The sequence below is a fragment of the Eretmochelys imbricata genome, chromosome 11, assembly GCF_965152235.1.
Source record: "Eretmochelys imbricata isolate rEreImb1 chromosome 11, rEreImb1.hap1, whole genome shotgun sequence".
Taxonomy (NCBI): Eukaryota; Metazoa; Chordata; order Testudines; family Cheloniidae; genus Eretmochelys; species Eretmochelys imbricata.
Window position 1 is genome coordinate 70,875,450 of NC_135582.1, and position 16,477 is coordinate 70,891,926.

The window sequence follows — 16,477 nt, forward strand, 5'->3', positions numbered from 1 at the left end:
TGTGGACAAGGCTCTGGACCTTAGCCCAATGTTTGCACTTACAGCAATCAGCCAGAGTCACAGCCTTAACTTTTAAACAGCTGGGGATAGAAGACTCTTTCACATAAGCCAAAGAAGACCACCTTTCTCCCCGTGCCTGGAAAGCACTTGTGGGTGGCTGTGTGGACCACAGTCCTGAAAGCTGCAGAGGTTAGCTAACTGCTAGGCACAGCCATGGCATGCAGGAAGCGAGCTGCTCTCACCTTGCTCCAGTGTTAATGAGGCTGCAGATTTGGAGGATTATGCAAATAGTACCCCAATATGCATGCTCAGTGAATATGCATGACCACATTTCCATAATCCTCTCTAACACCCCCCTCCCCTATGCTCCTGCTTCCTCCTTGACAGGTTTCAGAGCAGCAGCCGTGTTAGTCTGTATCCGCAAAAAGAAAAGGAGGACTTGTGGCACCTTAGAGACTAACCAATTTATTTGAGCATAAGCTTTCGTGAGCTACAGCTTACTTCATCGGATGCATTCAGTGGAAAAAAACTGAATGCATCCGATGAAGTGAGCTGTAGCTCACGAAAGCTTATGCTCAAATAAATTGGTTAGCCTCTAAGGTGCCACAAGTCCTCCTTTTCTTCCTCCTTGAGTTTCACCTTCCCCCCTCACTCCTGATTTTCCTGTCTTGCCTGAGGCAACAAGACCTTTTCCCCTAAGCTCTGGCAGGGCCAGGGGATCCCCCCTTCTCCCTGTGGAGTATTTTCTGGGGAGGGAGAGCAAGAATCTTGCTCCCTCCCCATCTGCTCACCTGCTGATGAGCTTCCTGTCTGCCCCCTACTCTGCACTGCAGCCTGCTGTCCCCATCCCCACCCCCACCCCCCACTGACCAGCTGGCTCTGCAGGGAAACCACAGCTGTTGGGTAGCTCTGCCAGGGAGACCCAGGTCCAATTCCCTACTCCCCTACAGCCTTCCTGTGTGGCCATCGCTTCGCCTCTCCTTGCTGCAGGTCCCCTCTGTCCGGGGGTAACAGCTCTGCACTACTACATGAGAGTGTTGTGAGGATAAATGCTTTAAACGCTGAGGGGATGGAGGACATGTAAGTACCTTGGATAGATAAGGGAGAGGGAAGCAAGGAAGCCATCCCTGCCAGGATGCAGAGCCTTTGGGATCATTTCAGGCTCCCCCTCTGGCGTTCCCGAGAGGTTGCCTGAAAAGCCCAGCAGAGGGGGCTGGAAACTGGATGTCTTTGGAGGAGACTTCCCAGGTCTGATGACTCACAGCTTTTAACAGCCCCTGTTTGAAGAACAGAGGGCGCTCTACACCGGGCCACGGGGTGTTTGCCTCAAGGTCAAGTCACCAATGCCGTGCTGTCTGCCAGGCTCCGAGAGCTCTGCCTGCGCATCACCCTCCGTGCTTATTCTGAGCAGGCTCCCTTGTGTGTGTGGAGCCCCTTCCGGACACAGCAATGTGATGACGCAGCCTGGTGCTGGGCTCCATATCCTGGGTGGGACAGTGTCCGAACCCCGGTCCTGGCCACCACCCCTTTCAAAACACAGTTATCTCACCCACTGATTTGACCACAGCATCTACCCCCATTTAATGCCTCCATTGTCTCTCCTTTCCTCACTGTATCAAGCTTAACCTTGTTCTACATACCACTCTGTATGTAGTGACCCTACATACCACTCTGTCTCAGACCTCCTCTCAGGTCACATCCCAGCCCACCCAGGATGCCCGCCTCGTTCCTTTCTCCAGTTTCATCTCTATGCTTCCCCCTGCTCCTCCACACCACCCTCAATACACAGGATGCCCACACAGCGCTGGCTTGCCAAGCGTCCCCCACTCCCTCCTCCAGAACTTGCCAAAAGACTCACTTCTTCTGCACTGGTGAAAAGTAGCAGGTTAAGAGTGTTTTCTAAAACAGCATACACACCATTTTTTCCCCTTCTGGTGGCCCAGCATGTGCTGGCTGCCTTGCATCTGCCACCATCTCAGGCAGACATGGCAGATTTTTCTGTGCATTGCTCTTAAAGAAAACACAATTTACGGTACATTTCAGTTCATTTTTAAATAAAGGCTGCTCATATGAGCGTCGGCACCCCGTCAAGGTGGGCCACCCCAGCCTTAACCACATTGTTTCCATTCCTTCAACCTAGTGTCCCATCATGCCAATAGTACCTAAGTGAATTAGGAGCACAAGTCCCATCAGAAGCCAGTGGAGGCCACCCAAGAGCTTTCTCTAATCTTAGTGGTCTCGTTAATGGGAGGTGGCAAAGATGGCCCAATAATAACCAAGTCAAACAACTCAGCTTCCATTTCTCCTTCAGTAAATGGCCGTGTCACTTCATTACAGATGTGCAAAACTTCTGGTGAAGTATGGCGCGATGGTTGATCTACCAAGTGAAGAAACACAGGAGACACCCCTTCACATAGCAGCTAAACATGGCCTCTATGATCATGCTCTCCTGTACTTGAGGTATGGCGCTAGTGCGGATAGGAAGAACAGTCGGGAAGAAACGGCACTCAGCGTGACTTGTGGACAGGCAAAAGAACAAGCGGAGCAAGGAAGCTACTTGCAGATGTGCAGATTGCTAGTAAAGTACGGAGCAGATGTCAACACCACAGATGAAGAGGAGAAGAGTCCACTCCACAAAGCCTGCAAGAATGCCAGTCACAGCTTGGTCCAGTTTTTGCTGCAGAATAAAGCGGATGTGAATGCCATTGATTACAACGGAGTCTCCCCCCTGTCCTGTATCCTACAGACCGCAGCCTTCAAGCAGCAACTGAGGCCACATCTCACAGTGCAGACATTACTGAACCATGGCTCCCAAAAAATCTGGCCTATGGCCTTCGGGAAGGTACCGTCTCACGTATTGGCTAGAGGCAGAGGCAGTTAGCCAGCTTAAATACCAGCGAGCCTTTTCCAAGGGGATCGGTAAAGGGCTACAGTAAGGTTGGCCAACTGATTGCTAGTTCTAATCCAGGCCAGTAATGGCTGAGGGCAGTTAGCAGCCCAGGGCTGTGTAGTGGCCTATGTGAAAAGGATTTGGTGGTTTCAGGCAAGTTTTCAGCAGACAGGAGTTCACATCACAGCACTGGCATCCTTGTTGGCCATCTCAGCAGAGATTGACCAGCTCTCTTAGCCCCCTTTGAAGTGACCCTTTTGGCTGTGGTGGGGCGGTGAGGGCTGAAACTTGCAATGTAACTGCCTGTACTGTCCCTGGTCTGTAACTAAGCAGAGGAATTAGCCCTCTGAGGCCAGCCACCCAGCACCTTGCCTGAGCACTAAATTCATTCACACGTTTCTTTTAAAGAAGGGAGGACAAAGCCTCTTTCAAAAGGCCGATGTCAGTACTCAGCTGGCCGCTGAGAGAGTGGTGAGCAGTTCTAGTCAATGTAGGAACAGGAACAACAAGCTAACAGCGCCCCACTCACCTCATGTGTAGTGACAGTGGGTAACAATTTCAACAGCACCTAAGTGACTTAGGCTCTGAAGTCCCATTTTCAGAAGTGACTTACACCTCTTTTCAAGTCACTGGAGATTTGTAAAGTGGACTTAGAAACCTGAGCTCCACTAGTTTGCAATGAGATGAAGGTTCCTAAGTCACTTTTGAAAATGGGCCTTGTAGCAGGGTCGTATGGGAAAAACCCAGGAGGTGGGCGGGCGCAAGCCCACCCACAGCTAAAGACCCCTCCCCCAGCCTAGCGGGAGGGACCACTGGACCCAGGGACCAACTGATTACGGGGGACAACTAATGAAAAACAGGGACCGGAGTAAGGGTCAGAGGTTCAAAATGAGGATACCGGATGAGGACACCGAGCAGAGAACCCTGGACAGCGCCCACTGCTCCTCAAAGCTGTCAAGGGAGCCAGCGGACACTGCCCAGTGGAACTCTGCCCGGATGCGTGAAACTAGGGAGGAACGGAAATAGGCCCTGCAGTCACAGAGCACCCCCTCGTCCAACATCCTCCTCCTGGTATTGTAGATGGAGACTTTGGCCAGAGCCAGGAGGAGGTTGACGAGGAGATCTCGCGACTTCATGTGGCCATGGATAGGGTGTGCAAAGAGGAACAAGTGTGGGGAAAAGTGCAGCCAGAACCTCAACAAGAGGTTTGTAGCGGGGCGGTCACCCGCTCCCAGCCCAAAGGGGTTAAAAGCCAGCCTTTGGAGAGGGCTGGGGCTGGGAGCCTTAGGCTGGGCTGATTGGGAGGCAGCCTCAGCTGTGGCTACACCCCAAGCAGACTCGGCTGGCCCTATAAAGCCTGTGAGAGGGAGGGACCTGGCTGCAGGGACCTAAGCAGAGTACCTAGATTGGAGCAGGGCTGGGGAGCTCCAGCCAGGAAAGCCCCAGGCTGTGGCCTAGTATTAGCCCCCACAGGTACTGGAGTTGCAGGGGACAGCCCAACGTTAGACAGAGGCAGCAGGTCCGAACCCAACCTTGCCTGTGATGAGTGGCTCATACTGCAGTCTGCCCCAGGGCGCGGGGGCTAGCTGGTGACTGGCAGTAGCCTACAACTGAGGCGAGGTAGGGATAGAGGGTGGGGGTTCTCCAGGGAGGGGAGACCCTGCAAGTGAGGGGTTACTGCCAGGGTGCAGCACCCCAACATACAAGGGGTACTGCGTCCGGGAGGGACACGGGGGTCCGGCGTAAATGGGACACCGGCCTGCAGAGGGTGTTCCAAGGCTGGAAGTAGAGCTAATTCCCAGGACCCCAGCAGAAGGCGCTGCAGGGGTGAGTCCCACATGCTTACAGGCCTGAAGAGCCTAAATCAACAGAGGCGCTTTGGAAAATGTTCCCCAGCATGATAATAGTGACTGTTAGCTTCCATGTTGAGAGGGAAACATTTCTTGCGGTAGATTTACATCCTTTTCTTAAGAAACTCGTCATTTGAATACGGCACCCAAAGCAGGTTACAAACTTTAAATACGTTGCCAACACGTAGTCAGTTAACTTACATGTTGAGGACTAAACATTTCCTCTGGGTAACTCCAGTGAAGAAAACGGAGTTACCCTAGATCTTAACCTGGCCCTAGAAGGCTTCTGAGTTATGAACTCTGTCCCATGTACACGGGCTACTCTGTGCTCACATATGTGTAGGAAGAACCAACAGAGCTGGGAGCATCTAGCTGGTAAACTCTAAGCCAGGTAGGGCATCAAATAAAAGCTCTCAAACTGCAGCAGGATGTCAATTTTTTTCACAAAACAAAAAAAAGCCCAAGATAAATTAAACAGGTAAACCATGTCCAGCTGCTTGGCCCCTTTCTAGGGCCTTCTCCCCTGAGCTGGGGGCCTTGTGCAGGTGCCTACCTGCTCCTTGCAAGCAGCTAGAGCTGTATCCGCAGTTAGCTGCTTGTTGGCCTTTGATCTAAGGACCAGGTGACCTGCAGCTATGACCTGAACCCTGGGAGGCAGCTAATTAGTTCCATTGGGGACTTAAAGGACCATCGCAACCCCTGACATGAACAAATGGTTCTGGGTTTGGGAAGGAGGCAAGGTTGGGTTGTTCTATTTATCCATCTGTATCAAAATCTGTGATGTTCCTCCCTAGGGTAACTTCACTGAAGTCAGTGCAGCTACACTAAGAATTCATGTGAACAACTGTGTACGGTGTGATTTTTTTTTTTTGCATGCCCAATTCAGCACTGCGTTAGTCCAGTCTGATGCTGGTGTGCCTCCTCTAAGGCTTTGTCTACACTGGAACGTGAACAACCAAACTTTTTGTCGGTCAGGGGTGTGAAAAAACACACACACCCCGAACGACAAAAGTTTTGCTGATGAAAAGCATCGGTGTGAACAGCGCTCTCCAGCCGACAAACAGCAGCTGCACTGCGTGCCTTTTAGCGGCATGGCTGCAGCACAGCCATGTCACTGAAAGGTGCGCGGTGTAGACATAGTCTAAGTCACACAGTAGTGAATCACACCCTGTATATTTTTTGCCGCCTCATTTGGGGCCTGACCTTGAGAGGCGCTGTGTGTCTCTCAGGATCAGGCCCTTAACGTCACGCATCATTTGGCTTTAAATCACATTTTAATGAGCAATGTTGGTCACATGCAAACAGAGGGTAAAGTTTTCAAAAGTGCAGGGGCTTATTGCCCTCCATGTTTGTGTTAATTAAATACATGCTGGAAACTTATTTCAGTGATCAGAGAGGTTCCTATCCTGCTGAGAATGTTTCATTGGCCTTAGACACCTAAGTCATCTAGACACTTCTTAAAATTTTTACCCAGAGTGCTTTGCTTTGTAAAGGGATGACTTTTTGATGGCCTCTGAACGTGCTCAAATTCAATCTGATTTGAGAGGGGGGAACCTTTCACTGGGATCATGCTGCCTGGAGTAATGAACATTAAAATGTGAACGAAATGCTTTGTGGTGATGGGTGTATGAAGTCTATAGGAGGGTAAGGGGGAAAGGGTTAGGATAGGCTGAAACTAGCTCTGTTGTGGAGGCTGAGAAACAGAGTGCCCAATCTATCTAATCTATCACAGAGCCAGGGCATATCAACTTGGTATTTTTGTCATCAAAGTATCTTGCTATTGCTTTGCATTTCATTGATTTTTACCTCAAAGCATAAAGAAAATATTATCCTGGCTTATGTACAAGCAAAGAGTGTAACCAAAAAGCAAATGGTTTCAGAGTGGCAGCCATGTTAGTCTGTACCAGCAAAAACAACGAGGAGTCCTTGTGGCACCCTAGAGACTCTTATTCTTTGGGCATAAGCTTTCATGGGTTCTGATGAGCGTGTTCTAGCCCACAAAAGCTTATGCCCAAATAAATCTGAGTCTCTAAGGTACCACAAGGACTTCTCGTTGAAAAAGCAACTGGTGCATCCAGTGAAAATAACCTCACAATAAAAGCAAGCCTTCCAATGATTTTTGCATATGAAGGAGATTTAGGGACTTGCTACAGAGCAGAACTTCTTCTTTTAATGTTGTGTGCACCATTCCCAAGTGCCTTGGCTAAGTGGTTTACACAGATAATTAGGCTGTCATTGGTGGAACCTCTGATCCTTTCATCTAGTGACATGATGAAAAGTGAAACCTCCAGTCGTCCCAGTTGGGATTTTTAAGAGTTTCGGCACTGCGGGTACAGGACCCCCAGTGAAACCTCACAACATCACCTCTACATTTGTTCTTCTAGGTGCTGAGGTCTTGTGCATCTGTGCCAGAGATCATTGAAATCCTCTTCAATTCCTACTCTCAAGTCCCCATCTCCGAGCAGTGGCGGGAGGCTATTCCAGAGGAGATATTTCAGGTAGGAAAGCTGTGGGCTGGTTTCTTAGATAGGCATATAGCCAGTGGCACAGTTTTGCCTCCTAAGACATGAGTTCATATCCCACAGTGCCTGAGGCCGTGCCATCATGAGACCTTGAGCACTGCAGGTTCCTTCCCACACCACTCCCACCATCAGAATGGTTGCCTCTTACACCTACCCTGCACAGATGTAAATAACCAGATAAGGTGCAAGGCAGTGAAAAATTGAGCCCCTGCTTTGCACCCAGTAGCTTAGGATCCTGCTCTAAAAATGAAAATAGCCAAATGGCATCAAGGGCAAGTACAGTTTCCAGTGGATGGCACAAATGGAAAGGAGCAACTCCAAAATGAATATTAAACTTTGTTAAAACTGACCTTAAAAAAAGAATGTTTACTCTGGGAACATTTTATATAGAACAGACCTAAATTTCATCTCTTCAGTTTTACACTGGATTAACGCCATCAGTTCAAAAAGCGTTACTCCTGATTTACACCAGCATGAGAGCACAATAAAGCCCAACGTGGTAACCAATACGTGCATTTGTAACATCACTTCCCTGCAAGTCCTGCACTGATGACACAGGAATGAGTGGCGATGGACAGTGCAAATCCAACCATACAAAGTTACAATCAAAAGGGCCAACAACCAACCGCTTGTTTTGAATGTTCTTTCCAGTTTTCTCCATATTGAGAGTCTGTACAAATCCTGTCCTTTTTAGCTAAATGTCAGTTCTAAGAGAGAGGGTCAGAATAGCTTTAGTTTTCATTTGTTTGGTTTTTTTAAATGTTGGAAAGTAACAAAAATAATGGAGTGGCAGTGAATAGCTGAGGGTAAAGGGGAATACACTGAGTCCTCTAGGTCAGATCTACCTCCGATCCAAGCTGGAGGCAGCATGGTACAATGGGTGTGGCACTTACCTAGGACTCAGGAGACTGGCTGTGCCACTGACCTGCTGCAGGACCTTGCACGAGCCACTCTGTCCCTTCCCACCCCTTGTCTAGTTAGACTGTAAATGCTGTGGAGTGAGGACTGTCTCTTTACCATATGTTTGTACAGTACCGAGCCCAATGAGGTCCCAGTTTTGGTCTGCATCTCTAAGCATTACTGTACTAGAAATAATTGCACACACAAAACCCCTACATTAAAGGAACATTGCAAAGGCAAGCATTCAATAGTTAGGCAATGCCTGGCAACTTTAACTCAACCCCTCTTGGACATATGCATTATGATAGTCTTCATTACATTCTATTTTTTCCACAGGACCCTTGCCAGGCATACCTATAATAAAATTAATAGTGATCAAAAGTTGTTACCCTCTGATGCCTGTCTGTGAAATAAATAGATGGTCTCAAGCCCGCTACTAGTATGCAGGTTTCCACATCATGAAACCATTTGGCTTTATGTAGCAGGGAAGCCAAGGACTGAAATCTGAACGACAATCTTGTTCCTAGGAGAGATTCCTCCAGGTCCCAGCTGAGGTTACGTTGGTGTGAAGAGTGGGGGAAGCACGTGCACTTCTAGTGCTGTCTCTCTGCCGTGGACATACAGAGGAGTCTGGTCAAGCCTGTCCCTTTCATACTGGATTCACTCAACAAAATTTAGAAGTTCAGGAAGAATTCAGTGTGAGCCTTTTTGCTGCTGTTTCTAGAAATGAGGTTGTCCCTTCCTGGTGAGATTTGTGAGTGAACACTGAAAAGATGAAATACTGAAGAGTGAAGATGGCAGAGACCCTGTTAGAACATGAGATGATTATGGCACCTTTGCAGCATTGGTATACAGAAACTCATGGCACTATGATCCCTAGATAAGAACATAAGAGTGGCCATACTGGGTCAGACCAAAGGTCCATCTAGCCCAGTATCCTGTCATCCAACAGTGGCCAGTGCCAGGTGCCCCAGAGGGAATGAACAGAACAGGTCATCATCAAGTGAAATCCCAATTGCCCGTTCCCAGCTTCTAGCAGAGGCTAGGGATACTTCAGAGCATGGTTTTGCATCCCTGCCCATGCTGGCTAATAGCCATTGATGGACCTATCCTCCATGAACTTAGCTAGTTCTTTTTTGAACCCTGCTATAGTTCTAGATAGTTTGCACAAGCAATCTCTGGCATATGGTCTTGGGATGACAAGTTTATGGAGGAGATGATATGATGGGATAACAAGATTTTGGCAATTAATTATTCTTTAAATATTCATGGTAAATAGGCCCAATGGCCTGTGATGGGATGTTAGATGGGGTGGGATCTGAGTTACTACAGAGAATTCTTTCCTGGGTATCTCGCTGGTGAATCTTGCCCACATGCTCAGGGTTCAGCTGATCGCCATATATGGGGTCAGGAATAAATTTTCCTCCAGGGCAGATTGGAAGAGGCCGTGGGGGGTTTTCGCCTTCCCCTGCAGCGTGGGGCATGGGTCACTTGCTGGAGGATTCTCTGCACCTTGAAGTCTTTAAACCATGATTTGAGGACTTCAATACCTCAGACATAGGTGAGAGGTTTATCGCAGGAGTGGGTGGGTGAGATTCTGTGGCCTGCATTGTTCAGGAGGTCAGACTAGATGATCATGATGGTCCCTTCTGACCTTGATATCTATGATAGCTATATCTGAGTAGCTATTATAGCATCTGAGCACCACACAATCTTTAATGCAGCTAGCCTCACAACAGAGGGGGAACTGAGACATAGGGACTGTAAGGGAGTCACCCAGGGTCTCACAAGGAGTCCATGGCAGAGCTGGGAACACAACCCCGGTCTCCAGGCTGCAGCCTTAATCACAGGGCAACCCTCCCTCCTACTCTATCTCCTCAGGGAACGTCTACATTACAGTCTAAGATGATATTGCAGTTCAGCTAGGGATACCCACACCAGATTCGATCTAGTTAGCAGGGATAAAAACAGCAGTGTAGACACAGGCATTGACTTTTCATTGTGCCAGGGGCTGCTCGACCCCCGGCTATGTCCCAGGCCCCGCCCCCACTCCACCCCTTCCCTCAATGCCACACCCCCACCCCCACTCCAACCCTGCACCACCTCTTCCTGCCCCATCCACCCCCTCCCCTGAGTGTGTCCCATCCTCACTCCTTCCTCCTCCCCCCCCCACCTCCTGCACACCGCGAAACAGCTGATTGCAGTGGGAGGGAGGTGCAGGGAGGGAGGGGGAGGTGCTGATCTGTGGGGCCCACGGTGGTCAGGAGGCACTTGGGTGGGGGTGGAGGAGAGCTGATGGGGGACTGCCAGTGGGTGCTCAGCACCCACCATTTTTTCCCATGGGTGCTCCATCACCCACCATTTTTCCCCATGGCTGCTCCATCACCCACCATTTTTCCCCGGGGGTGCTCCATCACCCATGAAGTCAAGGCATATGAGTGATGCAACAGTGTGATCTGTACATGCCTGCCCAGGGACCCTGAATATGTACTCATGTGCCACCACATCTTCACTGCCACTATTTTTGCCACGCTAGCTCGATTAAAGCTCACCCAGGTATTCCTACCCATGCTCCAATCAAACCTCCGATTTACCCTTAGATGTGCTCTCATCCCCTCTCCCCGCTTAGTCCTGCGACCGTGGGTCAGTCCTCAAATATTCTGAGTTCACACTTGGCATAGGTCAGGGAAGGAAGGCAAGAGTGGCTCTAAGCCACTGTTACACCCGTCCCAGTCCCGGAAAGCCACTGCACAGCTCTAGCTCTAGCTAGCACCAGCCAGTATTGTTCCCTAGGGACTGTTCCTTCAGCCAGAGCTCAATGAAGCATACTGCACTCTGATTCCCCCCTCTCTAGTCCCCATCATGTCTCCTATTACCTGGAACCCCCCTCCCTACTCCTAGCCAGCCCCAATATGCCCCCTGCCTAAGGAGGCAAGTATCAGAGGGGTAGCCATGTTAGTCTGTATCCTTAAAAACAACGAGGAGACCGGTGGGACCTTAAAGACTAACAGATTTATTTGGGCATAAGCTTTCATGGGTATTTCATGCATCCGAAGAAGTGGGTTTTTTACCCATGAAAGCTTATGCCCAAATAAATCTGTTAGTCTTTAAGGTGCCACCAGACTCCTCGTTTTTAAGGAGGCAAGAAGGGGCTGGCATAATGCCCCATACCAGGTCAATCATCAGCTGCCTCTTTATGGCAGCATTCAGTCTCTGCACTGCTCCTGTAACCACAGCAGAGATCCATCATTTGTTGGTTGGTGTATTTGTGAACTGCTTTGAATGGATGCAGTACGTCACCCCCTATTTCTGTTGCTTCCTTCCACTAACAGAGTTGCTGCTTAGCTCACCAATTTCAGGCCTGTGGTTTCTGTGTCCTCGGGTCATAAGAACCAAGCTAGCTGCTGTGGGATAAGGCTGGGGTTTACAAAGCACAATCCTGGCCTTTGTCAATCTTTTGAAAACCCCCAGCCTTGCCCCACAAAGTCAATGGGCTCTGGGCAACAAACTCCTTCGAAGCCCTAGGGCTACAACATTTAAAATCTCCACCCCTTCCTTTTCTGGGGGCACATCAAATTGTTAGACAGGGAGACCAGGTTTCAGCCCAGCTAAAATCTCACCCTTGTGTGTTTACAACTGGTGGATGGCAGCATATAGGCAGCAATGAGCACTACAGTGGCAGTCGTTGATTGTTACTACATCCTTTGATCCTCGTAGATCTACCCCAGCCACACTTGGAAAGAAAAAGAAAGCTGGCACATAAGGGCTGTTCTCTGTGCGTTCTGCAGTTGTTTCTACCAAGGATTAAGCAGCAATCTTAGAAGCTCCATGCCTCCTATACTTCGAGTCAGCATGCTAATGCTTTATGAAGAATTCTGCTGTCAAGTATATTTAAAATCACAAAAAAATAAAACTGTTTTCCACAATGAGGTGTTGTACCTGCAGAAATTTTGTGTGTCCTTTCTGCTGGGAATTACTTTTGTAGGTGTGTTTCATCTCAGAGAATCCTACCAGTACCTAAACTTCTTAACATGCGAACAAGTTTCGGTAATGATGTTACCTTACTTAATCTAATCATGCTATTGATTTTCAGTTTGAAAATTCTCTGTTTTATCTAGCTTATCCAAAAACTGAATTCAAGGTTTACTCTCTCTTGCTTTACAGATGCATCTGCCCTTTTACGAATCCTTTTTCATGCTGTCATGCACACCTCGGGGTCTGCAACATTTGTGCCGTTGTGCCATTCGGAAAAAGTTTGGCATCAAATGCCACTACCTTATCCCCTTATTGCCTGTGCCCAAACCCCTACAAAACTACCTGCTGCTGGAACCTGAAGGAATACTGGTTTGAAGTGCTGTCCTTTTACTAACTGATCCTCAGTAGTATATCACAGTATATTTTGTGTGTGCCTTTAGAATTACAGATCTGTCATTTCCATTATAAATAATTGTTTTTCAGGGATTTACACTGTAACTTAAAAATTTGCTTTCAGTTGAAAATTTGTATGGAATGTTTTTTAATCACATTATATGTTCAGGTTACACTTATTAATAGTCTATGACGGGTTAACAAATGAGTAATCGCTGTTATAAGCATATTACAGACATGAGTAGTACGTGTTACAAAAACTTAATTGAAGTCAATGAGATGACGCATATGCATAGTGTTAAATGGGTGTAAGCATCAGCAGGATCTAACCCATGTGCACTCCTAATGATTTCAGTGGTATCACTCCCAGGAGTAAAGAGAGCCAAATTTGGCCCTTAATAGAGTCACTGCTGTAACCTTTGGCAGAATGCTCAAACTGATGAGGATAACCTATAATATAGAAAGGCTTGGCAGAATTCTATTTTTTAAATCATTTTGATAGATAATATCAGTATTTTTGAGCATCTTTTTAATTTTATATATGTAAATTTTCATGGTTAACCAATTTATGGACTTTAAGCATTTTTTATCAATTAAAATTTTCAAAGTTGCAGGAAATTAGGTGAGGGCAGACAATTAATTAATGACAGTGGCTGTTAACATTCAAAAAGTCAAAGCATTATAAGCCACTCAAGCACAAACTGTCAACATCACATGTCAAAATATACAAAGCCTTAAATCAGGAAATCACCCCTACTTTTACTATTCATTTGCTAGTCCATTTGTAACAAGCCTAATTCTAAACTCTAAATTGCTGGACTTTGACTCTAATAAGTTCTCAAGCAATATTTGTCTGTCTTTGCCTATCTGTAAATTTTGATTATTATCAATGGAAATATTTTTTCATCACTTTGTGTGTGTATGGTGAAATCAGCATTTACTGACATTTGCCAATAAAAATCTAATTCTTCCAAGCCTAAATAGAGACCAAACCCTATTAGCATTTTAATTGTCCTTTAAAGACCAGGCTGTGGCTGAAAGCTGGCTACTCTACATACACACAAACTTTTTCTTTGATTCCTATATTAAAATTAAAATGGCTCCATCCTACCACAAGCAGCTTGCAGTATCTCCAAAGATGCTCTTGGCACCACATATGAGTGCAGCTCTGCTCTGAGCATGTGTCACGATGTACTGAGCCTAATCACATGTCGAGGCCCCTCCGATCACGCTGGTATGGACTAATGCAGGACAGCTGGGGAGTGTTTGTTTGAAAATTAAGGGAAGACGTTTAGGATCCTTTCTAAATCTATTTAATACAAATTTAAAACAATAGTGTTCTGACCAAAACATGGCGCGTTAGACTAATGGCCGTTGCCCTCTCCTTAACCCTCTTACATTCAGGCACTGGAGCAGGGATTTTCAAAGGACAGCCAGGTGTCCAGCTCCCAATGAGTTTCACTATTTCATGTCTGCCAATGGGAACTGGGCACCAACCTCCCTTAGGCTCCTTTCGAAAGCATCCCAGCCTACAGCAAATAGGTAGGTGTAGGTGAAATCCTGGCCTCATTGCCATCAATGGCCAAAAACTCCCACTGATTTCTGTAGGGCTAGGATTTTACCCAGTAAATGGGGATAAACTCAGAGATTCCAAGGCCAGAAGGGATCATTGTGATCATCTAGTCCAACCTCCTGTATAACACAGGCCAGAGAACTTGCCAGAATTAATTCCAGTTTGCCTACAGCATGTCTTCTAGAAAAATATCCAAACTTGAGTCTTGAGTTAAAGATTTCCAGTGACAGAGAATTCACCACAACCCATGATAAGTTGGTCAGTGGTTAATTACCCTAACTGTTAAAAACTAATGCCTTATAGTAGTGGTTCCCAAACTTGTTCCGCCGCTTGTGCAGGGAAAGCCCCTGGCAGGTCAGGCCGGTTTGTTTACCTGCCGCATCCGCAGGTTCGGCTGATCGCGGCTCCCAGTGCCTGTGGTTCACTGCTCCGGGCCAATGGGAGCTCCTGGAAGCGGCGTGGGCTGAGGGACATACTGGCCACCACTTCCAGCAGCTCTCATTGGCCTGGAGCCGCGAACCACAGCCACTGGGAGCCGCGATCCGCCGAACCTGTGGACGCGGCGGGTAAACAAACTGGCCCGGCCCGCCAGGGGCTTTCCCTGCCCAAGTGACGGAACAAGTTTGGGAACCACTGCCTTATAGAATCATAGAAATGTCAGGCTGGAAGGGACCTCAAGAAGTCATCAAGTCCAGTCCCCTGTGCTGAGGCAGGACCAAGTAAACCTAGATCATCACTGGCAGGTGTTTGTCCAACCTGTTCTTCAAAACTTCCCTGATGGGGAGATACCACAACCTCCCTTGGAAGCCTGTTCCAGAGCTTAACTCCCTTAGAGATAAAATGCTTTTGCTAATATCAAATCTAAATCTCCTTTGCTGCAAATTAAGCCCATTATTTCTTGTCCTACCGTCATTGGTCATGGAGAACAATTGATCACCGTCCTCTTTATAACAGCCCTTCACATATTTGAATCAGGTCCCCCTTAGTCTTCATTTCTCAAGACTAAACATGCCCAGGTTTTTTAATCTGTCCTCATAGGTCGGGTTTTTCTAAACCTTTTATCATTTTTGTTGCTTCCTCTGGACTCTCTCCCATTTGTCCACATCTTTCCTAAAGTGTGTCACCCAGAATTGGACACAGCTAAGGCCTCACCAGTGCTAAGTAGAGCAGAACAATTACCTCTGGTATCTTACATACAATACTCCTGTTAATACACCCCAGAATTTTAGCCTTTTTTGCAACTGCATCACATTGTTGATTCATATTCAATTCATATTTTGATCCACTATAACCCTCAGATCCTTGTCAACAATACTACCACCTAGCCAGTTATTCCCCATTTTGTAGTTGTGCATTTGATTTTTTCCTTCTGAAGTGAAGCACTCTGCACTTGTCTTTATTGACTCTCATCTTGGTGAAATCAGACCAATTCACCAATTTGTCAAGGTCATTTTGAAGTCTAATCCTGTCCTCTAAAATGCTCACAACCCCTCCCATCTTGGTATCATCTGCAAATTTTATAAGCATGCTCTCCACGCCATTGTCCAAGTCATTAATTAAAATACTGAATAGTACTGACCTCTGCAGGACCCCACTAGATATGTCCTCCCAGTTTGACAGCAAACCATTGATAATTACTCTTTGAGTACAGTCTTTCAACCACTTCTGTGATCATCTTATAATAATTTCATCTAGATCAAATTTCCCGAGTCTGTTTATGAGAATGTCCTATGGGACTGTGTCAAATACCTTACTAAAAGTCAGGATATATCATATCTACTGCTTCCCCCCATCCACTAGTCCAATAACCCTGTGAAAGAAGGAAATTAGGCTGGTTTGGTACGATTTGTTCTTGACAATTCCATGCCTGATATTCCTTGTAACCCTATTATCCTCTAGGTGTTTACAAATTGATTATTTAACAATTTTTCCAGTATCTTTCCAAGTAGCAAAGTTAGGCTGACTGGTCTATACTTCCCTGGGTCCTCTTTGTTCCCCTTTTTGAAGATAGGTACTGTTCCAAGATTGCTAAAGCTAGTGCCTGATGTACCCTAGGATGAATTTCATCAGGCCCTGCCAATTTGAATGCATTCTTTCTTTAAGCTGTTCTTTCCCTATTTTGACTTGCATTCCTTCTCCTTTGTTGTTAATACAGTATTAGTTGGGTTGAGTATCTGGTTACCGTCAACCTTTTTAGTGAAGACTAAAGCAAAGTAGACATTAAACATCTCCGCTTTCTTGGTGTCATCAGTCTTGTTAGCTCTCCTTCCCCACTGTGTAGAAGGTCTACACTTTCCTTCATCTTTCTCTTGCTCCTAATGTATTTAAAGAACTTATTTTTATTGCCTTCTATGTCCCTTGCTAAACATAACTC

General features: G+C 46.9%; 1 protein-coding gene across 1 annotated transcript in view; it reads left to right on the plus strand.

Annotated features, from left to right (window-relative positions):
- Positions 1-12,512, plus strand: part of ASB18 (ankyrin repeat and SOCS box containing 18) — a 34,896-nt gene extending 22,384 nt beyond the window's left edge. Inside the window, exons 3-5 of the mRNA XM_077829383.1 lie at positions 2,338-2,842; positions 7,125-7,238; positions 12,327-12,512. Of these exons, the coding sequence (XP_077685509.1) occupies positions 2,338-2,842; positions 7,125-7,238; positions 12,327-12,512 (805 nt within the window). The remainder of the gene's footprint in view (positions 1-2,337; positions 2,843-7,124; positions 7,239-12,326) is intronic.
- The last annotated feature ends 3,965 nt before the right edge of the window (positions 12,513-16,477 follow it).